At 44.6% G+C, this 24,793-nt stretch overlaps 1 protein-coding gene across 5 annotated transcripts in view; it reads right to left on the bottom strand.

Moving 5' to 3' along the window:
- Positions 1 to 614: 614 nt before the first annotated feature.
- CARM1 (coactivator associated arginine methyltransferase 1) overlaps positions 615 to 24,793 on the bottom strand; it is an 81,128-nt gene continuing 56,949 nt past the window's right edge. For 2 of the 5 annotated variants that reach the window (XM_068274329.1, XM_068274328.1), the window contains exons 15-16: positions 18,666 to 18,734; positions 11,845 to 12,924 (exon numbers count right to left, since the gene is read on the bottom strand). In XM_068274329.1, the coding sequence (XP_068130430.1) occupies positions 12,791 to 12,924; positions 18,666 to 18,734 (203 nt within the window). In that variant the 3' untranslated portion in view covers positions 11,845 to 12,790. Of the gene's footprint in view, positions 1,255 to 11,844; positions 12,925 to 18,665; positions 18,735 to 24,793 lie in introns of those variants that run through there. The other 3 variants (XM_068274327.1, XM_068274330.1, XM_068274331.1) reach the window with 3 other exon arrangements.

Genomic DNA, 24,793 nt, shown 5'->3' on the forward strand with positions numbered 1-24,793 from the left:
TTTTTTTTTTTTTACCAGCCTGCCGGCCTTCCCCCCGCCAGCCAATCACTGTGATCAGCTGTCATAGGCATTAGCCTATGACAGCCGATCGCGCCTGTGGGTCCCAGCTTGCCGCTGTACGGCAGTTTCACCGTCTAACAGTCGGCGCGATCTCCTGCAAAACACGCCCCCATGACTGCACGCAGATTGGCATTAGGTGGTCCTGGGGCTGCCGCCACATCCATGCCAATTTGTTGTCAAAAGGTTAAACAAGGATGAAATTTGAATTCCATACAACTAAGGACATACATGAAAAACAGCATCGGGAAGGAAGTTTGGGCGTAGTGTGAAGCCAAAAAACAGCTCACTGCTCCTGCAAAAGTCGCTGTGGCGTTAATTACCATTTCCTCTTTAGGCCGCCACGGGGAATTACGCTGTTTTTAATGTAATTTGGGCTAAGTCTTTTGACGGCACCCAAATTACTGTCTGATCGCAGCTATAACTAGAATTTATATTACGGCCTATGATGGCACAAGGTGCACCAAAATTTCCCTGCGCCACTTTGCACGGTTTTGAAGTAAAGGACAAACATACATACACATCGCACAATAGGACTCAAAACACCACACATGAAAAAAAATCCCTCCCAATTTTATTGAACACTACAGGCAGAGTTAAGAACAGCAGCTGTGTTAGCAATGGTTTCCTATGTGTCTTTCCATATTACCCCTGACAATCCATCAGTCTACCATCCCACAGAGGACATAGAGAACATGTCAGATTTCTAACAACTGGATCTTGTATTGGAAAATTTAGTTCCTCTGGGGAGGGAGACAAAACAAAAAAACAAAACAAAAACCTAGTTAAAGGGAAGGAAGAGGACGATGAGAAAATATTAAGCAGGGAGGTAAAAAGAAGAGCTAGAAAACACGCACACAGCCCTAATACTATAGGAAATCCCGCCAGAGAACAGGGAGCTTCTCCAAAATAAAAAAAAATAAAAGGACGGACATTCATTACATGCTCTGACCACTTTGCAGCAAAGTGATAAAAACAGAGGTAGAAGGATGGGAGATGGCGAGGAGATAAAGTCCAGCATAACGGAATCTGGCGACAACTCGAAGTCTGTCCAAGTCCAGCAAGTGAATTCACATTTACATCTGCACATCCCGGCCCTCTGTCTGCGGACAGGTCCAGCTCCGGCCGCCGCCACAGTGACAGAGAGGAGAACAGGGGCCATCAGACTCGGCTTAGTGCTCTGAACATCAAAATGAGCTGCGGATTAAACACAAAACAACAAAAGACAACTTTTCATCAATATCAGTTTCCTGAGCAGATAGCGGGTCATCCAGCAAAGGGTATTCCAGTGGCCTGTTTTTTTCTTTTTAAGCAACCACCCGAGAAAACGGGATATTTGAAAGGCTAAAGGTGGCCACTAACTGTCCAATTTCTAGCAAAAAAATCATTCGAGCAATCAGAAATTCTGATCGGATTGGTTGTAAATCTCAGTTGACGGGCACAATCAATTATAAAAATAGTCGTCCAATTGGATTTTCGTCAAATCAAAATTTGGATTTTCTTGTTGGTTGTGATAGGAAGCAAAGATTGCTTCATTGATGGTGTAAATAAACGATTCTTCCGATAAGAATTTTCTGATTGCTCGAACGATTTTTAACTAGAAATTGGATCATTAGTGGCCACCTTTAGATGGCCAAGTCCCCTGCCCTGGTTACAAAACTGCCTCAATAAATACTGGTTTCTTTGGGACTGGCCAACCACCCGAAACGCTGAGAAGTACAGAATGACCACTTGTGCTCCTCAGAGGCTGGTGGTGTTATTTCAACATAACCCAAGTGGCGAGAAGCCTTCTGCAGCTGTGGGGGGAGGAGGAGAACGTGAGATGACCTCACAGAGAAGGTAAGAAAGCCCTTTATTGTCGATACATCTCTCCAGAAGTGATCAGCACACTCCCTGCTCTAATCAATTCATCAGTAAAGTCTCCACATTGTTATTTCACAAGTGGATGGACGATCATCTTATATTACAATATTCATACTTAAACAAAACTTAATAAATAACTTACACATACTTTGTCACGTTGATACGCGGAGTCAGTCCGCCCACCCCAGGTTCAGTTCTGCTGGTCTCCAACATTTGTTTTTGCGAGGAAAGCAGAGAAACAAAATAACCCCATTCATGCTATGCTTGTACAAGTCATTTAAAGAACCACTATAGCGAAACAAATGTAACATTTAAAATGCATAATTTCTTCCAGCGCAAAATGCACTCTAAATTACTTTTTTCCTGTGTTGCTGTCGCTTACAGTAGACTGTAAAAAGCTGACAGATTTTGGACTAACCCATCTCCTCATGGGGGATTCTCAGTATTACCTTTATTCTTTACAAAAGCACTCACTGGAAAGGGTCTATACATAAACGTCCACAAGCTTCCCTTCTCGGTTCCACACTATATTTTGGCAGTTGAAAGAAAGAAAGAAAGAAAGAAAAAAAAACTGCCGTTCAGTAAGGGCTAGAACCCACAGGAGCGCTTTTGGCAGCGTTTTGGCAGCACTGCGATACGCTAGCAGTTTGCCAAAACACTGGGCTAATAATGGATGGGGCAACTTCCACAGGAGCGTTTGCGTTTCCCAGAAACGCAAACGCAAGACCTGCAGCATTTTGGGAGCGTAGGCGCTTCAATGTAAAGTATTGAAACGCTAGCAGAAACGCTCAGCAAAACCTAAACTGAGCGGTTTTGATAGCGTTTTGCTGTTAAGCACACTGTAACAAAATGAAAAATAATTCACAGGACCAATCAGGATAAAAACGCAAAACGCAAAACGCTAGGCACCCGCTGGGGAAAAAAATACAATGTTGCAAAACACGACCAAAAACGCGCATGAATCCGCTTGCAAACCGCTCAGACAAAACGCTAGCGGTTGCGTTTTGCGTTTGCGGTTTTCAGTGGGTTCCAGGCCTAAGTGCTTTTGTAAATAAATATCAAAGAATCACCCATGAGGAGGTGGCTTAGTACAAAACTTGTCAGATTTTCACTACCTTTATAAATGACTAACATTGGAAAAATGTAATTTGCAGTATGAGAATTATACATTTTATATGTATGCATTCTAAATTAACATTTTTAGTGATGTCATTTAAAGGACTTCTGAGGCAAAGTTAAAAATCTATTTTTTTTACTCACCTGGGGCATCTTCCAGTCTCTCGCCACAGCTCTGGCGTCCCCACTGGCCACCTGCAATGATGGTGACCCGCCAGCAGGGTCAGCCCTCTGCGCCTGCCAGCACGTCCACGTCATCTGCCACGTACTGCGCCTGTGCACAACTACAGAAGAGCCGACCCCACCGGCGGGTCGCAATCATTGCGGGGCAGCTAGCGGGGACACCAAAGAGGACCAGAGCTGCTCGGGGCTGGCAGAAGCCCCAGGTGAGTAAAATAAAGATTTTGAACTTTCGCCTCGGAAGTCCTTTAAGTATCGAACCAGAAATATTTTAGCTATGGGAGGAGTTAGACTGTAGATACAATGAATTCTCACTACAATGACAAACTACCGCCCTGATTAATCATGCAATATATTTTTGTGTTACTGTTCTTGTCCCCATACAAGTAAAAACTGTAGACTAAAAATACCGTTCAGTGGATTTACTGTGGCTTGAGAACTTCCAGGTTAGATCAAATTTGGGCTTTTTATTATTAGTAAAGGTTTACAGCCCTCTCCTGAGTAAGGCCTCGTTCACATCATACGCGCTTCCGTGCGCATTTGGAAGCGCGTATGATGTGCTGAAACGCAGGAACGGCAGAAGGGCATAGACAGCCCATCTACCGTTCACATCTACTGTGCTGCACAGCAGTACGATGCACCAGGTAGCGCTTGCGTACTGCTGCCTGCATTCTGCCCGCAAGCGCAGAGCTGATCCCATCACTGTCAATGGATGGGATCAGCGGCGCAGATGGCGTGCGATTGTACGCGCTGCGTTCCGATCGCACGGCCATCTGCACTGAAGAGATGTGAACGAAGCCTAATATTAGAATATAATGATGGGCCACTGAAAGGTTTGTGAATAAGATGTAGTATTTGCAGCCATGTGCAACACCCACAGTTAGAAATTCCTGGACAACCTAGCTTTATTTTAACCACTTCAGCCTACAGTGTTGGTTCACCTTATGCATCTGAGCAACTTTCACTTCCCATTCATTCGCCAATAACTTTATCACTATTTATCACACTGAAATTAATATCCATCTTGTTTTTTCCACCATAATTTAGGATTTTTTTGGGTGGTACATTTTGCTAAGAATTATTTTATTCTAAATCCATTTTAACAGGAAGATTAAGAAAGAAATGGAAACAATTTATTTCTCAGTTTTCATCCATTACAGCTTTAAAATAATACATGCTACCATAATTAAAACCTATGTATTTTATTTGCCCCAGTTATTACACAATTTAAATTATGTCCCTATCACAATGTGGCGCCAATATTTTATTTGGAAATAAAGAAGCATTTTTTCAGTTTTGTGTCCATCACTATTTACAAGCTTATAATTTAAAAAATGTTTGCAATATACCATATTCACATGCATATTAAAGAGTTAAGACCCTTAGGTAACCATTTATAAGTTTTTGTTTTTTGAATTGTAATTTTCTTCATTAATTTTATTTGGGTAATTTTTGGTGAGGGAGGTAAGCAGTTAGTTTAAAACGTAATAATGTGGATTTATTTTATTTAAAAAGATGTATATACCGTATTTTTCGGACTATAAGACGCACTTTTTCTCCCCCAAAAGTGGGGGGAAAAAAGTCACTGCGTCTTATAGTCCGAATGTAGCAATTTTACCAATGTAGGGGCTTCCATTCTTTGTGCTGTAGTGATGTCCGCGGTGGTAAGGCAGCAGCAGCGCGATGCTAAGTGTTTCTGATTCACACCCGCTTAAAGAATACTTGACCTGACTAATCGGTAGCCGGGCTGATCCACCACCCCAGTGGGGAGGCAGCTGAATCAGCGCGATCCGAGTGTTTACTAAGCGGCATAGCAGCAGTCGCTGTGATGATAGGAAATGCTGCTCCTGGTTGGGATCTTCTAGTCTGATCAGCGCGACCCCGCAAAGAAGGACAATACAACTTCAGCCGCTATAGCGGCAGAGTCCTCATAGACTTCCGTACTGCATTGTTTACTCGTGTCATCACATGACCTAGCGCACGTGCGCCATGGGTCATGAAAGGGCGCCAGTAAACAATGCAGTACGGAAGGACTCTGCCGCTATAGCGGCTGAAGATGTATTGCCCTTCTCTGCGGGGTCGCGCTGGTCAGACTAGAAGATCCCAGCCAGGAGCAGCATTTCCGATCATCACAGCGACTGCTGCTATGCCGCTTAGTAAACACTCGGATCGCGCCGATTCAGCTGCCTCCCCACCGGGGATGCCAGGATTACAGTCAGGTCACGTATTCTTTAAGCAGGTGTGAATCAGAAACACTTAGCATCGCGCTGCTGCTGCTTTACCTCCGCGGACATCACTACTGATCGGTTGATGCAGGGAGCAGTTGTGGCAGGGATGAAGAGTCACTGAGCGTGAGCCCCGTGTAGACACCTAACCACCTATGTGGGTGGTCACAACGCAGCTCCATTTTACAGAGAGAAGCCCCACATGCAGCAACACTGACACAGGCTCACTCTTCCCAGAGGCAGAGATACTGATCTGTCAGGAGGACACCTGCTGAGCATCTTTGCAGATCCCCAGGATACCTGCAGGACTAGGAAAATACCCATAGCCTATGTCCCTGGCTGGAGAGGGACAAAGCACTTCCACTGACTCATAAGGGCAAGTCAGCAACACCCTGAGGTGAGATTACTCCACAGAGAGGCTTGCCAGCATTGCTTTGAGAGTGTGCTCTCTCCCATTTTGTTTCATCCCCTCCCCCACCCTGTGTAAATAGAATTTTAGCACTTCTAGTGGCACACACAAAGCAGCACCAGGGACCTTCAACTGTCCACCATTTACTTACTACCATCCATCCAGATTGCTCCTCCTATGGTTCTAGGAGTATCATATACTTTACAGTATATTGGATACCTTGTTCTACCACTCCTGGACCATGGACGCACCTAGGTTCAGTATTCTTTTTTTTCCCCCTGGTTTTTGCCCCCTAAACCTAGGTGCGTCTTATAGTCCGGAGCGTCTTATAGTCCGAAAAATACGGTAGATGTAGTTTGACTATTTGGCCACAAGATGGCCACAGTGAGGTTTTTTTTTTGCCCTGCTCACTTCCAGGAAGCATAGAGGAGGGGAAACTTTTTTTCTTTTTTTACCAGAAAGACCACAGAGACTGATAAAAAGCCGTAGGTTTTTCTCCCAAGGACTTAGATCAATTAATGGAAACAATGTTCCCATTCATTGATCTCGGGGCTAATGGAAGGCGGCGGGAGCGCACGCGATCACACACGGTGCAGCGGCAGCAGGGCAGGGTATCTGGACGGATATATCCGTCCAGATAGACTGAAGTGGTGAAAAGCTCTCATTGTGGGTGTGGTCTCATGACTGCAGTCATACAACCTTACTAACCTCTCAGCAACTCTTACTATATTCTGAAATGGCTCGGGTAAGGGTTGCAAACTTTTTCAGCCTAGCAGAATACACTTAAAGTGGATCCGAGATGAACTTTTACTCATTGCATAATTGTGGTCCTTTCCTATTGTTTATAGGCCATTCCTCAAGTCAAATACGTTTTTGTTTTAATACTCTAATTCCCTATAAACTGAAGAAGCCTCTCCCACAGGTTTTCAGAGAGCCTTGGCAGTAGCAAGGGCTCATGGGAGCTCAGTCTAGGCAGGAGGAGGCGGGGGGGGGTGTATTACTAGCCAGAGATTCCAGAGGCAGAGGAGAGGAGGGAGGAGGAGGGGGGGGGGGGATTAGGTTTTTTTCCGAGGCTGAGTGCTGTGTGTAATGTTTACGAACATGGCTGCTGTCATTGCATCACAGGAAGAAATAATCTTATTCTATTAAAGCGGTTTTCAGCTAGTTTTGCTGTGTAAACTATCTAAACTTTAGATAAGATGTATAGACAAGTTACTTGTTATAGTTTTTCATCTCGGATCCGCTTTAAGAAAAAATGAAATCCTTTCTAGGTTTGCTGGATCAGTTATGTTATCCAGCCTTTGTAAAGTCAACACATTTGTACAGGAGGCTGCTAGCAAGTAAACATTCATACCGTTACTATGCTGACACTGTAAACAAGGGTAATTTTTCAATTGATCATATACAAATGAAAAACTAGTATAATGGTATGCAAACTTGTCTCTCATAGTCCACTGAGGGAGAACATGCGGGTGGGGCTCAGGGTGTCCAGGGAACCAAGCCAAAACAGGAAGGAGGAGGAGCCACAGCCAGACTACCTAGCAGCTGTGTCCAGCAGCAGTGATACAATCGTTCAGATTTGTACCCTAGCACAAATCACTGTACTGACCGTCACTTCAGGAAGTCAGTCCTGCAACAAGAGCAGCACTGTACAAAAACATCTCCCCTGGCAGGAGCAGAAGAAAGTTCCTGGAACTGCAGGTAGAGTGGATGCTGGTGTTCCCCAACTGTTGGTAAATACACACAGTGCTTACAAATTACACTAAAGCCTCAGACATAAGCCACATTGTGGGGGCCGCCTCTGCTGAGAATCTAGCGTGCATCTTCCCCCACAGTAGCAGAAGCCTCCCGACATCTCTACAGCACTCAGCCCTAAACTGTTGCACAAGGGACCAAGTCGCAATCACTGCAGACAGTAACTATGCGGCTGGTGGGACGGCTTGCGGCAGCTTGTTTAGCCGATGCAAACTGTTTAGGGTGCAGAGTAGAAAAAGCTTCAGCATCGGTTCCTAGTGTTTCATTGCCGCATTGCATTAGAATCCCTTAGGAGGATTCTAAGGAGGTATGCCTGACAGTGTCATGCATACCGCTAAGGAGGTTAAGAGGGTTTAACGCAGTAAATTATGGGGAATTAGCAGCAACTACTACCATACAGTATCACGACAGCAGCAGTATAGGAAAATGGACCGGCCATAATCAGCTCATACTGTTTATAGAGCACTGGTATCTTACAATGGGGCCAAGATCAAGCACACTTGTATTGCACTACTGTACTTTATTTCTTTCATTGACACCTAGTCTAAATAGTGGTGATAAGCTAAGCTGCCACAGGCACTGCAAGAGACTACAGAGGATCTGCAACTAACATTGCCCCCCCCCCCCCCCCTTGCGCCTCTGGTGAGGCTTCCCCCATCCTCCTAAGCCTCAGTGATCCAGCACTGGCTCCCCCGAAACAAGGTTGTCCGCTGTGGGGCAGTGCTGCCTGCAATATTTTCCTACCCAGATTCTGTGCAGGTGCACTAGCACAGCTTTCTGATCAGGCTCAGGCAGAAATAGCCAAGCTTGATCTGGTCCAGTCTACTGCACAGGTGCGGCTCGCCTGCACAGTGGAGCGGACCCGATTGGAAGCAGCTATTTCCGCCTAGACCAGGCATGTGCAAACTTGGCCCTCCAGCTGTTGAGGAACTACAAATCCCACAATGCATTGCAGGAGTCTGACAGCCACAGTCATGACTCATAAAGGCAAATGCATGGTGGGACTTGTAGTTCCTTAACAGCTGGAGGGCCAAGTTTGCCCATGCCTGGCCTAGACCTTATCTGAAAGCCACTGCTGCACCTGCCCTGGATCGCGGTAGGTAAATATTTACATCACCGATGTCCGTGGACTGCCAGCGCTGGATCCTGGAAGGTGAGGAGGATCCTAATGGAGGCCTTCCTCTTGGAGGTAAGTATCCCACAGGGCGGGGTTTTTTTTTTTTTTTAGTTACAGGTCCTGTAAGTATTTTGCTGTCTCTCACCACACTATAAAATTTGCCACACAAGAGGAAATTTCCTTTGAGGAGCGTAATAGCCTCTGTCAGTACACCAGCATAAGTCACATCACAGTGCGTTGTGTCAACCTACACTGTCATATATTTACTAGTATGCCGAGTTATCTTAAAGTGGATCCGAGATAAACTTTTACTCATTGCATAATTGGGTTCCTTTCCTATTGTTTTATTGGGCATTCCTCAAGCCAAATACTTTTTTTTAATACTCTTAGTCCCTATAAACTAAACAAGCCTCACCCACAGGTTTTCAGAGAGCCAAGGCATTTTCAGACAGTAGCAAGGGCTCATGGGAGCTCAGTCTGTGCAAGGGGGAGGGGGGGGGGGGGGGAGTGATTACTAGCCAGAGATTTCATAGGCGGAGGGGAGGAGGGCGATTAGGTTTTTTTCACAGGCTGAGTACTGAAGATGCAGATAAGCCCGCATGTGTGTAATGTTTACAAACAACATGGCTGCTGTCATTGTATCATAGGAATAAATAATCATAATCTATTGAAGCTGTTTGCAGCTAGATTTGCTGTGTAAACTATCTAAACTTTAGATAAGATATATAGACAAGTTACTTGTTAGTTTTTCATCTCGGATCCGCTTTAATAGTCAAGGAATGAATCCTAGCCAAACGAGCGCTCATTCTTAAATTAATACGAATGTGCATTCTTATTTTCAAATATGCACTTTCCAGTAGACCTATATTTTGCAACAGAATGTCTCCACATGTGGGGCAGCCAAAGTTAAATAGCAGCTGCTCACAGCAAGCACAGGTTTGCTTTTGATGGATAAAAAGCATGCCTCAATCCAGTGTAGCCCTGTCCTGCAATAATGCTGACGGATGACTTGCCTACTCTATTGGCTGACAGGAAATGATTTGCAGTCTAGCTTTCTCTGCTCGCTCAAGCTTGCCACTCACACTAATCATGCTAAAAGCACACCGAGAATTTTGAGCGATTCGGGCAAAAATAGCACTGGAAATTTGGCCGCAATGTGAATTCTGGCTATAGTGATGCTCAGACAGTAATTTGAGTGCCGTAAAAAAAACTGAGCCAAATTACAGTCAAAACTAATTAGGCTGCCAGCAAGTTCACGGTGGCCCAGGGGGCTTCACCCTGAGCCCAAATTTCCCAGCGCCTTAATTACATGTATGCATGGAGCAGCCTGAGCTGCAGTACCCAGTCTCCTCTATTGTGTATGCTTAGATCAGTGGCAGGAAGCAAGCTTGAGTGAGCAGAGAATGTTACACTGCAATTTCCTATTAGCCAAAGGATTCAGCAATAGCAGAATCACCACAGGGCTCCATTAGTACATGGCCAAAAATAAAAGATGTAGGCTCTCTTTTTGTTTACTGTAATAGGTAAACCTTTGATTGCAGTGATCAGGTCCCGATTCAGTTTGGCTGCCTCACATATGGAGTTACTTATCAGGTTGCAGGCACAGTTTAAGGTACCCACACTCTGTTCAACAAACGACTACTTCTCAGATTCAAATCACTTTGATCGACGCTGCATTAAATCTTCTATTACACTCAGAAGTGATCGCCCTGGATAGATTTTGATGATCTGGTTGATCGAAGCAGGTTGGTGCATCTCTACCCAATTTCATCCAAATAGGTAAATCTACGGCGTAGGGCCAGGTTTGATTCTACTAGGACTCTGGGATTTAGGCTTTGTACACATGAGCCAGTGATCAAATGGATACATAATCTGATTTAAAAAAAATAAATAATCAGACTGTCCTATAAGCCCTAATATGAGAAACTAGTGAACATCATGCATGGCTCACATAAGCAAGTAACCATAACAATTCGTTTTGTGTAGCAGCGGCAGGAAACTACACAAAGCTAAAGAGGAACTCCACATCAGATGGGAAGCTTAATCTGCATACACTTGCTTGGCATTCATGTTCAACTGATCTGGGGGAAATTCATACTAATAAAATATCCTGATGGTTACGTTGGCCAGGGACCTGACTACGTTCACAAAGTATTAAAGGATACCTGTAGCCACCTATAAAAAGTTATGTACTCGCCTGAGAGGGAAGGTTCTGGATCCAAGAGCCTTCCCCACCGCCTCTGTCTTCTTCTGAAATTTCCCCTCGGCTGGGTCTTCAGGTCTCCTCAGAAGGCTTTGGAGCTATTCAGGTCTCTGAGTATTTCCCAAGAAGAGTGGATCTGTACTGTGCTCGCATGTGCGCGGTACGGAGACTTGGGTACTTTTGAGAAGACTTGAAGGTTTCTTCAACATTCAAGTCAGACCACTGAAACGGGGGACGAGGGGATGCAGAGAGCAGGTAAGTGGATCTTAGAGCCTTCCCTCTTAGGCGAGTGGCTACAGGAATCCTTTAGTATTCTCAGCTCGTACTCTGTAACCTGCTAGAGCTCAGACACGCAATTCACCAGCTCCGGAGTGTGAATAACATTATTACCAGAGCCTGCAGTGAAGCGTTATGTAAACAGCTGCAGACCTCAGTTCCTACAGGTTATGCACACTCAGGAGCACCACGCCACGAGGCATGACCTCCTGCAGGTCACAGGGTAGCAGCTGTCAGGACTTGGGAGGATAGCGAGGCAAGACCTCCTGCAGGTCACAGGGCAGCAGCTGTCAGGACTTGGAGGATATCAGAGACGTGAATCTCTTCCACCTACTCAGTCATTTTCAAACACACCACGATTACACAAGGGAGTCCATATCATGGCGGAGCCCTTACAGTAGCACTTTAAGAATTAAGGTTAAACATTCTTGAATTAGTCTAAATGAGTAGCTCCGCTTAAGCATAATAAAAAAAAGAAAGAAAGAAGTAAAAAATCATTGCGATGTCAATACTTATAAGAAAGGATGGGCTGAACCGATTGACAAGTAGCTGACGTTACACCGATTTCCTCCTCTACTGACCTGGGGTGACAGCATACAGTGCTTCGCTGCTAAAACTTATTTACAATTTTGACATTCCCAACTTGTCACAAAACCTTCCTTTTAATTTTTGAGATTAAAAACTGTAATTTTCAACAAAATTACAGCGAGACAGACAGGCTCCCTTTCTTTTTTCTTCTTCCAAAAATTCCCCACCACTGGGAATTGAACATGCAATGTTTTAACGCCAGGGGGGGCGACAGTACACAAACAGACGAGGCCCAATGGTTCCAGAGTCCAGATTGACGACATTGGAAACGCTACGGCGGATCTGAGGTCGAGGCGAATCCAGTATTGGTCAATGGCGAATCTGCTTCCCAGAGAGGACGAAAAACAGCAGCTGCGAGTAAACGAATAAAAGAATTCCCCAAGCGAGGGATCGTCCTATGCCCACTTTCCATGAGAGAGAAAAATAAAGGGCCAACGTAATTCCATGGATGAAGCACAGTGCTAGAATAACTGCCTCTACCCATTCTCCCTGCCCTAAATAAAAAGACGCTAATTCACAGCAATGCCCGGCGGGGCCTCTAGACAGGAGGAGGAGTCCACATAAGACATCTGTGCAGGCGCGCAATACATTATCTGCTTTCCTTGGTAATACACAGGCTGGGGCCTGTCACTTAAGTAAATTCCTTTTTTTTGGACAATGCATGAAATTTTTTTTTTTGTTTTACTATTTCTTAAAAAAAAAAAATGTACAAGTCCATTCTCAAGAAAGCAAAGTGCCCTACTTTGCTGTTATGGTACAAATGGTAGTGGGGGAACGAAAGGGGCGGTGGGAGAGAGGGGGCGGAGCTAACAGAGGAGTGGGAGGCAATGAGGAACGGATGTCTGTTTAAGATTCAGCAAAGAGGTGAATAGGCAGCAGACCACTCTGCAGCATTTGGTATTCCTGTTGCTGTCAGTTTTGGGTTGGAAAGGGGGTGGGGCTAGATGAAAGGTGGGAAGGGGAGGAGCAGCTGAGGTTACATGGGGAGGAGTGGGCGGATTTTAGCTCCCGTAATGCATTGTGTTGGTGTTGATAGACATGGGAGAGGCCATAGAAATGGCTGGGCCACCCATGGTGAACTGGTTAACAGCATAGTGGCTGGTGGCGTTGGAACCAGCTTGTCCTGAGCCCGATCCTAGAAAACAAAAAGACGAGACATTTTTATCATATATAGATATCACAGTTAAGTGGTATGTCGATATTAAAGCAAATCTGAAGTGGCTTAGAAAAGGCAAAAAAAAAAAAAAAAAAAAAAGGGACACCGGTTGGCACTGTCACATTTTTGTCCATGTGTCTTGACCCCTCCCAGTAACTCCTGGCCAATCATAAGGACTGAGTGCGCAGAATGAGTGAGAAAGTTACATGCATATACAAAGTTTTGCTTCCGGCAATCTGCGTGTACAAGATTCACATTACAGTGACCACTAAGTGTGCATTACCACAACCCGCGGATCGTAGTCTAAAGGCAGGCGTTATGCAATCTGCAAGCGTGTTTCCCCACTGCAGGTCCATAATAGCAAACCCACAGTAGCTAGGCCTGAACGATTTTAAGAAAAAATTGAATTGCGTGATTTCTGCCTGAAATTGCAATTTCGATTCACGATTTCCTTCAAATCAAGCTTTGTTCCCCCTCTATCCCCGTGTCTTTCTTTGTGCCCCTTTGCGCCTTCTCTGGGTCTCCATCTTGCCCCTATTGTGTCTGTGCCCGCTGTTTCTGTGCCCCCTCTGCATCTCTCTTTGTGCCCACTGTCTCTCTGTGCATCCTCTGTCCTCCAAGTTGTATCAGTTCTGGACATAGACTGGCATCACCGGACTCGTGCTTGAAGCTGTCTACTTAGCCTCCTGCAGGCTCTAATGCACGGAATTCTTCCTGTGTATTATGAGACATACAGGAACTCAGAGTTTTGGCAAGCAAAAGAGCCAGCAGAGGGCGATAGTGGACGGACAGCGTTTCGACTTGTGCAGAAAGTATGTCCAACACTGAGGGCCGCATGCGCCAAGAATTTGGGGAAGTTTAAAGCCACTTCTTCAAACTTCCCCATGTGGAAATGACGTGATTACGATAATTGCAGCTTTGACGATTCTGAAATTGTGATCTTGGTGATCATGATTTCAGTTTAAATTCGATTCATCTTTCAGGCCTAACCTTCGGAGTGCCATTTTTTTTTAAAACCACTTCAGATTTACTTAAAAACAAACCTGACTCAGATCTGGCATAGAAAGTAAAGGTGTGTGTGTGTGTGAGAGACAGTGTGTGTGTGTGTGTGTGTGTGAGACAGTGTGTGAGACAGTGTGTGTGTGTGTGTGAGACAGTGTGTGTGTGTGTGTGTGTGTGTGTGTGTGTGTGTGTGTGTGTGTGTGTGTGTGTGTGTGTGTGAGACAGTGTGTGTGTGTGTGTGTGTGTGACAGTGTGTGTGTGTGTGTGACAGTGAGTGTGTGTGTGTGTGTGTGTGTGACAGTGAGTGTGTGTGTGTGTGTGTGTGTGACAGTGAGTGTGTGTGTGTGTGTGTGTGTGTGACAGTGAGTGTGTGTGTGTGTGTGTGTGTGTGTGACAGTGAGTGTGTGTGTGTGTGTGTGTGTGTGTGTGTGACAGTGTGTGTGTGTGACAGTGTGTGTGTGTGACAGTGTGTGTGTGTGACAGTGTGTGTGTGTGACAGTGTGTGTGTGTGACAGTGTGTGTGTGTGACAGTGTGTGTGTGTGACAGTGTGTGTGTGTGACAGTGTGTGTGTGTGACAGTGTGTGTGTGTGACAGTGTGTGTGTGTGACAGTGTGTGTGTGTGACAGTGAGTGTGTGTGACAGTGAGTGTGTGTGACAGTGAGTGTGTGTGACAGTGAGTGTGTGTGACAGTGAGTGTGTGTGACAGTGAGTGTGTGTGTGTGTGTGTGACAGTGTGTGTGTGTGTGACAGTGTGTGTGTGAGTGTGTGCGACAGTGTGTGTGAGTGTGTGACAGTGTGTGTGAGTGTGTGTGACACAGTGTGTGTGAGTGTGTGCGACAGTGTGTGTGAGTGTGTGCGACAGTGTGTGTGAGTGTGTGCGACAGTGTGTGTGAGTGTGTGCGACAGTGTGTGTGAGTGTGTGACACAGTGTGTGTGAGTGTGTGTGACACAGTGTGTGTGAGTGTGTGTGACACAGTGTGTGTGAGTGTGTGTGACACAGTGTGTGTGAGTGTGTGTGACACAGTGTGTGTGACAGTGTGTGTGAGTGTGTGTGAGTGTGTGTGTGAGTGAGATAGTATGTGTGAGTGAGATAGTATGTGTGAGTGAGATAGTATGTGTGAGTGAGATAGTATGTGTGAGTGAGATAGTATGTGTGAGTGAGATAGTATGTGTGAGTGAGATAGTATGTGTGAGTGAGATAGTATGTGTGAGTGAGATAGTATGTGTGAGTGAGATAGTATGTGTGTGAGAGATAGTATGTGTGTGAGAGATAGTGTGTGTGTGAGAGATAGTGTGTGTGTGAGAGATTGTGTGTGTGTGTGTGTGTGTGTGTGTGTGTGTGTGTGTGTGTGTGTGTGTGTGTGTGTGTGTGTGTGTGTGTGTGTGTGTGTGTGTGTGTGTGTGTGTGTGTGTGTGTGAGAGAGAGAGAGAGAGAGTGTGTGTGTGTGTGAGACAGTGTGTGTGTGTGTGTGTGTGTGACAGTGTGTGTGTGTGTGTGTGTGTGTGTGTGTGTGTGTGTGTGTGTGTGTGACAGTGAGTGTGTGTGTGTGTGTGTGTGTGAGACAGTGAGTGTGTGTGACAGTGAGTGTGTGTGACAGTGAGTGTGTGTGACAGTGAGTGTGTGTGACAGTGAGTGTGTGTGACAGTGAGTGTGTGTGACAGTGAGTGTGTGTGACAGTGAGTGTGTGTGACAGTGAGTGTGTGTGACAGTGAGTGTGTGTGTGTGTGTGACAGTGTGTGACAGTGTGTGTGTGTGTGACAGTGTGTGTGTGTGTGTGTGTGTGACAGTGTGTGTGTGACAGTGTGTGTGTGACAGTGTGTGTGAGTGTGTGTGACAGTGTGTGTGAGTGTGTGTGACAGTGTGTGTGAGTGTGTGTGACAGTGTGTGTGAGTGTGTGTGACAGTGTGTGTGAGTGTGTGTGACAGTGTGTGTGAGTGTGTGTGACAGTGTGTGTGAGTGTGTGTGACAGTGTGTGTGAGTGTGTGTGACAGTGTGTGTGAGTGTGTGTGACAGTGTGTGTGACAGTGTGTGTGACAGTGTGTGTGACAGTGTGTGTGACAGTGTGTGTGAGTGAGATAGTATGTGTGAGTGAGATAGTATGTGTGAGTGAGATAGTATGTGTGAGTGAGATAGTATGTGTGAGTGAGATAGTATGTGTGAGTGAGATAGTATGTGTGAGTGAGATAGTATGTGTGTGTGAGATAGTATGTGTGTGTGAGATAGTGTGTGTGAGATAGTGTGTGTGAGAGATAGTGTGTGTGTGTGTGTGAGAGAGATAGTGTGTGTGTGTGAGATGGTGTGTGTGAGAGATAGTGTGTGTGTGAGAGATAGTGTGTGTGTGAGAGATAGTGTGTGTGTGAGAGATAGTGTGTGTGTGAGAGATAGTGTGTGTGTGAGAGATAGTGTGTGTGTGAGAGATAGTGTGTGTGTGAGAGATAGTGTGTGTGTGTGTGTGAGATAGTGTGTGTGTGTGTGTGAGATAGTGTGTGTGTGTGTGAGATAGTGTGTGTGTGTGTGAGATAGTGTGTGTGTGTGTGAGATTGTGTGTGTGTGTGTGTGTGAGATTGTGTGTGTGTGTGTGTGTGTGAGATTGTGTGTGTGTGTGTGTGTGAGATTGTGTGTGTGTGTGTGTGTGTGAGAGATAGTGTGTGTGTGTGAGAGATAGTGTGTGTGTGAGAGAGAGATAGTGTGTGTGTGTGAGAGAGATAGTGTGTGTGTGTGAGAGATAGTGTGTGTGTGAGAGATAGTGTGTGTGTGTGAGAGAGATAGTGTGTGTGTGTGAGAGAGATAGTGTGTGTGTGAGAGATAGTGTGTGTGTGTGAGAGAGATAGTGTGTGTGTGAGAGATAGTGTGTGTGTGTGAGAGATAGTGTGTGTGTGTGAGAGATAGTGTGTGTGTGTGAGAGATAGTGTGTGTGTGTGAGAGATAGTGTGTGTGTGTGAGAGATAGTGTGTGTGTGTGAGAGATAGTGTGTGTGTGTGAGAGATAGTGTGTGTGTGTGAGAGATAGTGTGTGTGTGTGAGAGATAGTGTGTGTGTGAGAGATAGTGTGTGTGTGAGAGATAGTGTGTGTGTGAGATAGTGTGTGTGTGTGTGTGTGTGAGATAGTGTGTGTGTGTGTGTGTGAGATAGTGTGTGTGTGTGTGTGTGTGTGTGTGTGAGATAGTGTGTGTGTGTGTGTGTGTGTGTGAGATAGTGTGTGATAGTGTGAGATAGTGTGTGATAGTGTGAGTGTGTGTGATAGTGTGAGTGTGTGTGATAGTGTGAGTGTGTGTGTGATAGTGTGTGTGTGTGATAGTGTGTGATAGTGTGTGATAGTGTGTGATAGTGAGTGTGTGTGTGTGTGTGTGTGTGTGTGTGTGTGTGTGTGTGTGTGTGTGTGTGTTTTACATGGGAGAATATCAATGTGTTGCAGATATGACTACTTCATGTATATTTTAAGGTAATTTAGTGCAGCTAGAAAATCTATCAAATGCAGCAGAGGTTGCAAATGACTATCCATTTTCAAACGGTGCAATATTACCATTACCAATTGGAGGGCTTGTGGCACTGGATTACATTTGGCTCTTATTGAAATGCATTTTTTTTCTCCCGAGTTTTCTCCTGGGAGATACTTTTTCATCTTCTCTTTAGTTTTTCAGCACTCTGCAATTGAAGTACTAAAAAGTAGGTGAACAAGTACTATCAAAACTATTTTGAGTATTTCCCTGCTTCTTGGTGGCTCAAAATGTATTTTATGTACCAAGTGTGTAAATAAGACCCTGTAGAAGACTCAGAAGAAAACAAATGAATAGGAGCCCAAGTGCCTGTGTGAGGAGGTCCCCTTTTTGTGCATCTCAGGAAACAGGCGAGACCAATTTAAGACCATGAGGTCTTAAGTAGGGACGAGTGAACTTTCTTACGAAAAGCAAGATTGTCCTGCAGTATTAGGAAGATTGTCCTGCAGTATTAGGAAGATTGTCCTGCAGTATTAGGAAGATTGTCCTGCAGTATTAGGAAGATTGTCCTGCAGTATTAGGAAGATTGTCCTGCAGTATTAGGAAGATTGTCCTGCAGTATTAGGAAGATTGTCCTGCAGTATTTGGGAGCAGAGACCTGTACATCCCTGGGTTAACACACCCAAGCCTCCCTTCCGATGAGTTCTATGCTGCGCTCCATCTTCTTCCACTTCCTCCTTCAGAGCGGATGCTCCGGCTTAGAAGGCAGAAGTGTAAAAAGGTGGAGCGCAGCATAGAACTCAGAGGGGAGGCAGTGGATTAGGACAGTTATCACTGCAATACTCTCCTGCTTTCTGCAAGAATGTTCTCGCTCATCCTCAGTCTTATGTATGGACAGGTGCAGGATCAATTTGAAAAGTTAGTTTACACTACAGCAGGATGGCTTCCAGAATTTGTAATGCTAAATTTTGGGTTAGAGGGTTGTACGCTACTTATCAATGCCATCACCCATTCCAGAATAATAGTCTACCAAGGGGGTGGGATCAAAAAATAAAGCAAACAGCTTGTTTGGGTTCCCTGAAGTCTTTGCATTAGAAAAGCAGTGGAGAGATGAATTTGGCTTATTTCAGTAATCAGCATCTCGGAGGCTGATGACAGCCCCGACATGCGGCTTATACAGCAGGTAAGGCCTGTGTGTTGGTGGCCATCCTAGGCTTAAGATCCTACTTGCCCAGATCTGAGTCAGGGTTGCTCTTGGAGATGAAGCTGAGGAGACTCACCTTGGACGATGCCCGTACTCATGATGGAGCCCATTCTGGAGTGTGTGTGATTTACAATTCCCGTGTTAGCTGCAAGGAAATGGGGGGAGGAGGTGGGAGTGGAGACGGGACAGTTATAGGAAACATTGCCTACATACAATTCTCTACAGTATTCTAATCAAAAGTGGGGATATTAGTGATGCCCAGAGGACAGTCAGCAGCAAACACAGGGATGTTGCCCACGGCAACCACCAGACTGACAGGTCTGCACTGCCGCTCACAATGCAGACACAGCCAGCCCCAACCTACGGCTGTTCAGACACAGCTTCACACAAGTTGTTCATCAGTGTAGCTCCAGTCAATTTTCATCCTGGATAAATTTCAAACCTCTCAGGTCATTATTGCTGTCAGAGTCTCAGTTGGAGAGATTTCCCCTCAGCTCTGGTCCCAAGGAAAGGGTCAGAAAGAGGATGTGAGGAGAATCAGCGCTTGTGTAGTTGAGGTGAGCCAGGGAGAAAGTCCATAGGGAAATTCCACTAACGTGATTGGGTGGAAAGCACCCTCTCAAACTGCTGGGTTTCAAATAGGTTGCAGAAACTATTCAGCCAATGAGAATGCTTCAAGTTGTAGCTGTTGCTGTGATTGGAGGACTGTTCCCTATGGACTTTGTTGGCTTACTTCTACCATACTAGCTTCAGGGGATCTCTCTGAAATTGAGAGGTGTACAACAGCAACAAACAGTGTCACAAAGTAGTCCTGCCATGTTTTCATAAAGCAATTCTGTTCACCTGACAGAAAATTTAACCCCAAGAGGGACACAGACAGAAATAAGGAAAAAATATTTGACTAGAGCACCACAGATTGCTTTGGAGCATTGGTTGCTATGTGCAACACCACATTAAACAAATGCATTTAAAACAGATAAAACAAAATATGACAGAGGGATGACACTGGCCATTAGGTTTTGCGTCAGCAACCTTCTCTTCTGGCTTAGGCTGGCATTAGGCAGATCTCGTCCTTTCTCAGGACACTATTCTGCCTGCATTCCTTCCGATCACAGATCTAACTATTCACTTCTGGCAATGACCCCAAAATAGCTGAAGAAATATTCCAGTGTGACCTGAAACCGTTGTATATTTCACACCATCTTAAAAGCCTTGTACACAGGCACCCCCAATAATCATTAACCCAATAGCAACTTCAATAGAGCTATCCCGTTTGAGGTTAGGAGCAGTGCACTTATCTCAGTCAGCAGAACCTGTTGTGCTGTAAATTCTTAGAACTCTTTAATCTCTCTCTACCGAGCAAAAAAATATAGAAACTGAAAGCAGAAGTCAGTTATTCTCACACTGCCCCCTAGTGACAAGTGGCTAAAAATACACATTACAGCAGTACTAATTAGAAGCGGGTAATGTAACAAATAATAAAAAAAAAGTGCTAAAATAAATTAACCTGGAACACTAGCAAACCTCTAAATTGGCTGCTAAAGGATTAAAGAGTACTTGAAGCAAATCAAAGTTCCTAAAGCTTATGGTGAGTGCTCCCATAAGTTTAACCACCTTCCGGTGGAGTGCACATTGCGGCAGCAGCACTGCTTGAGTTGGGCGTCAGGTGGTGCTGCTAGCAGTAAAATATTGGTAATTTAAATATTTTTTTTAAAATGTAGTCTACCTGGCATCCATTTTAAGCGCCTAAACCTACCCCCCCCCCCCCCAAATGAATGCCTAAACCAAACCTCACCCCAGTGCCCAATCAACCCCTAGTTTTAGCAGATTCGCTACAACTATTTAGCCGATAAACTACTGTTCGCATCGGGCGCCTAATTTACTGCTTGGGTGCCTGATTATACATTTAACAAAGGCATCAAATTAGGGGTTTGTTGTGCAGACAAGTTTCTTGCAGCAGTTGTGTTCATACAATGGACCATTGCGAAACGCGTAGCTCTATCCATTAGTAGACATTACTAATCAAAGGATGCTGGTTATAGCTTTTTTTTCTCAGAATTTATCCTTCCATGCTTAGAGGTCATCCTTTGCTCCTGCCAATTATCTCATGTCTGTGTGATGCCAGCCTAAGCCAGAGCTCCCCCGATTACCACTTTACACATATTGTATTGTGGACACACCTCTATGTACTCACAGTGCTGACAGAACACTTTGTGCAGGCAGAAGGGAACTAAAACCCTCCCAGCAGGAAGGACGTCTGCTATGGATAGGGTCATTTCAGACAGCAATATACTGTGTGTGGGAAGGATTATGGGTATAGCAGAGGGGCTTCAACAGGTGACTGAAGTGCACACTGAAAATATGAAAAGCTTCATAAGCAGAGTGAACACTGAGCTACACTGGATAATTACTATGGGCGCTACGACTGACAGGAGAAAGTCCTCCAGTATCGGGAGAAAGTACCTCCCCTTTGTCCTTTCAAGCTTCCCTATTAGGTCCTTTAATTGTGATGGACTGCATCACTGACCTACAGGGAAGCTAAATTACACAGGAGTACTGCTGACACTTCTAATGTGCAGTGCAGACCTTCCCTCACTATCCATGAGACCTCTATAAATATGACATGAACCCCAACGACTCCAAGGACAGAAAAAAACAAAACCTATGAATATGAAGAGAGTACTCGCTCTTCCAATACCAGTAATATTATTTGTTATTTTGCCCTGGATGGAGAGATGTGCTTAAAGAGAAACTCCAACCAAGAATTGAACTTTTTCCCAATCAGTAGCTGATACCCCATTTTACATGAGAAAGACAATGATTTTCACAAACAGACCATCAGGGGGCGCTGTGTGACTGATTTTGTGCTGAAACCCCTCCCACAAGAGGCTCTGAAGACCGCGGTACTGCTGGCAAACAGCTACAATGTAACAATGTTCAGAGACAGGAAATAGCTGTTATTAGCTGTCTAACAGCCAGAGCAGCTAGAAACAGCTAAATAACCTGCCCACAGTAACAATGTCACCATGTAATAAATGTCAGAATGTTAATCTGGGAGAGGAAAGATTTTACAATGAGCAAACACTGACTAAATCATTTATACATAATTATGGTAAAAAATGAAGCACTTTTTTTACTACATTATTTTCACTGGAGTTCCTCTTTAAATGCTGTCAGGACAGGAACAGAGGGAAACGTTAGGCCCTTCCTCTAAGGGAACAGTGAGGGTCAGAAGTAGATCCATTCTGCTCCAAAGTTGTGATCTGTCAGCAACATGTGACTTGTGCTTATAAGAGGGATACCACTATAGCACGCTATCTAGCTAGGACTGGTCATGTGACAGCTGTATGGGTGGCTTGTTTCTTCATCAGTGCAGCTAACCCATTCACCAGTAACCTCTAACACCTGTCTGTACTAAGTGAACATTCACAAAATAACTGCTTATACAATAAACAGGGAGGGAAGTGCAATGGGCGTTATGTACGCAAAGTGTCTTTTGAAAACTAGAAGCGTTCTAATGCTTTCAGCTAATTGGCTGCTGTAGGTCTAAAGCTTGGTACACGCGAAAAAAATTCTCATCCGATTGACGGGATCAAACCGATTATTTCAGACATATTCGTTAGGCTCCCGATCGATAACGGGATCGATTGTGGGAGGGTATCAGAAATAAGACCCCGCTATCGATCAGCAGCAGTTTGGACATGTACACAAGATGCAACTTCCTGTCAGATGACCAATGGATCTGACAGGAAATTGCATTGTGTGCACCCTGCATAAAAGGTTGGGTACACATCATGCAATTTTCACTTCAGATCCTATTTTTGATCGAGAAAATAATCAGATCTGGGGGTAAAAAGCCAAAATACAGCCCACCGATTGCCAGCGACTGTTTCTTGATTGGAAGCCGATCGGACATGCTGAAAATTATCAAAATACTGGATATTGTTCCATGCGTTTGTCCTTTTAAATTTCGATCAATATCCAATTATAAAAATTGGAATTTGGGGGAAAAAATTGCATATGTGCGTACACTGGATTTCTTCTTATACATCGATTGATGTCAGAGCTAATTATCTATTGGATCACTCGCTTAAATAGGATCTGGAATGGAATTTGCATGGTGCGTTCACCAGGCCGAAAGCCTGGTACAAACATAGGAGGCATGTCGCTTAGCGGTCAGCAGGACTTCACATACTTTAAAGAGGAGCAGAATGGCGCCCTCTGCAGGTGGAAACTAACCAGCCACCATCTACGCAGTGTGGCGAAAGATCTCTTTCTCATGTAGAGCTACAGGCAGCACAGAGTATAATTTGTTTCAGACACTTTGATAAATATGGCCCAATGCTGGCGTTCCACTCCTATGCATACAAAACATTCCTGATCACAATTATGTCCCACCAACAGAATAGTGCCCCACTGCATCATGTACTGCCATAATCACACGTGTCTAACACAAGCCCATCACCCAACAGAAAACCCAGGAATGACCCGGTGACCCGTAACTTCTCCTAGAACAGTTCTGAGTGTTAGTCGCATGTAGAGGTTAATGAGAGTCAGTAAGAAGGAGGAGTAAAGAATGCCATCTAGAATATTCACTATTAAATGGAGGTTACAATTTTTTTTGGGGTTTATTTTGTGGTCCATGATCCCCTTACAGCTTCTATTGACCTCTACGCTTTCCCATTTATAGTTCACTGACCAGGAGAGTGCTTTTAAGTACTTACCAGACGCAGATAATGATAAAGAGCCTGGGGAGAGAGGAGGTAAGCTAGCTCTGTCCACTGGAAACAAGTCAGTAACTAGATAAAGTCTGGGGCCTGTTTAGATGCTGCCACTAGGTGGTAAAGGTTTGCAGCCCTGCCCGAGTGATATCAGAACGTCTAACTCTAAAAGGTTATGGAATTAGCATTTGCAAAACTACAGCCACAGCAAGGTTTCCTTTAAAGGAGCACTATCAGGAAAGACTGCGAAACTTAAAATACATTTAAAGAGAACTAGAGACAAAGCACCCTCATGTATTTTACCATATATGTCAATGGGAACATGACAGTAAACACCTACCCTGCTTTCTGTTTCATTCTTATCTGCTAAATCTGCCTGTTATCAGCTCTGATAAGAATCCCAAACTGAGCATTCAGTCTAACTTTTCCCAGAATGATTATAGCAGTCTTCTGTGATGTCTGTTCAAGCCCAAGTCCGCCCCCTTGTGGCTCTGATTTCCTGCTATATATCCTCGTAGCAGGAATGCAGAGCCAGTAGGGGACGGACTTGGTCTTGAAAAGACATCACAGAAGACTGACTCAGCTATACTCATTCTGGACAAAGCTAGACTGAATGCTCAGTTGGGGATTCTTATAAGAGCTGATAACGGGCAGATTTAGCAGAGAAGAATAAAACAAAGAGCAGAGTAGGCGTTTACTGTCATGTTCCCATTGATATACATGGTAAAATATGAGGGTGCTTTGTCTCTAGTTCTCTTTAAACACATTAGACAACACTTAACATAAAAGGCTCCAATAGTAAGCCTCATATGGAAAATCCGGTAACGTGATTGGGTGGATGGCACCCTCTCGAACTGCTAAGTTTCAGATAGGTTGTAGTAAACTACACCCACACCATTTGGCTAATCACAACGCTTTATGCTGTATCGGGCGCCGTGATTGAAGGACAGTTCCCTATGAGGTTTCCTGCTTCATCCCCTAAGCTAGACTAGCACCAAGTCAAATGTGCTTCAAATTACTTTTTTTTCACCTCTATATTGCAGTCACTTCCAGTAAGCAGTAGAAATCTGACTGGTTGCGGTCCATCTGCTCATGTGGGATTCTGTTTTATTCTTTACAAAAGCACTACTTGGACAGAATCTATAAAAAAGATGCCATCTGGCCTTATTTGAACACAGCCCTGGATTGAGCAACTGCCATTCAAGTAAGTGCTTTTGAAAGGAAACCATTGAGAATTCCCCATGAGGAGACGGACTAGTCCACAAAAGGCAGCTTTAATAAATTTCTACCACCTACTGTGACAGCAACATAGGAAAAATAATAAAGTGCTGTTTACTCTGGGACAAATGTACATACTGGCGCTTTGAGTCCGCAAGGAGAAAAGCGCAATATAAATGTTATTTGTCTTGTCTTGTCTACTTACATCCAAAAACATGCAAATGAGTATGTTGTATGTATATACTTTTTTTTTAACTCCGACATC

Source organism: Hyperolius riggenbachi, chromosome 3 (assembly GCF_040937935.1).
Source record: "Hyperolius riggenbachi isolate aHypRig1 chromosome 3, aHypRig1.pri, whole genome shotgun sequence".
Taxonomy (NCBI): domain Eukaryota; kingdom Metazoa; phylum Chordata; class Amphibia; order Anura; family Hyperoliidae; genus Hyperolius; species Hyperolius riggenbachi.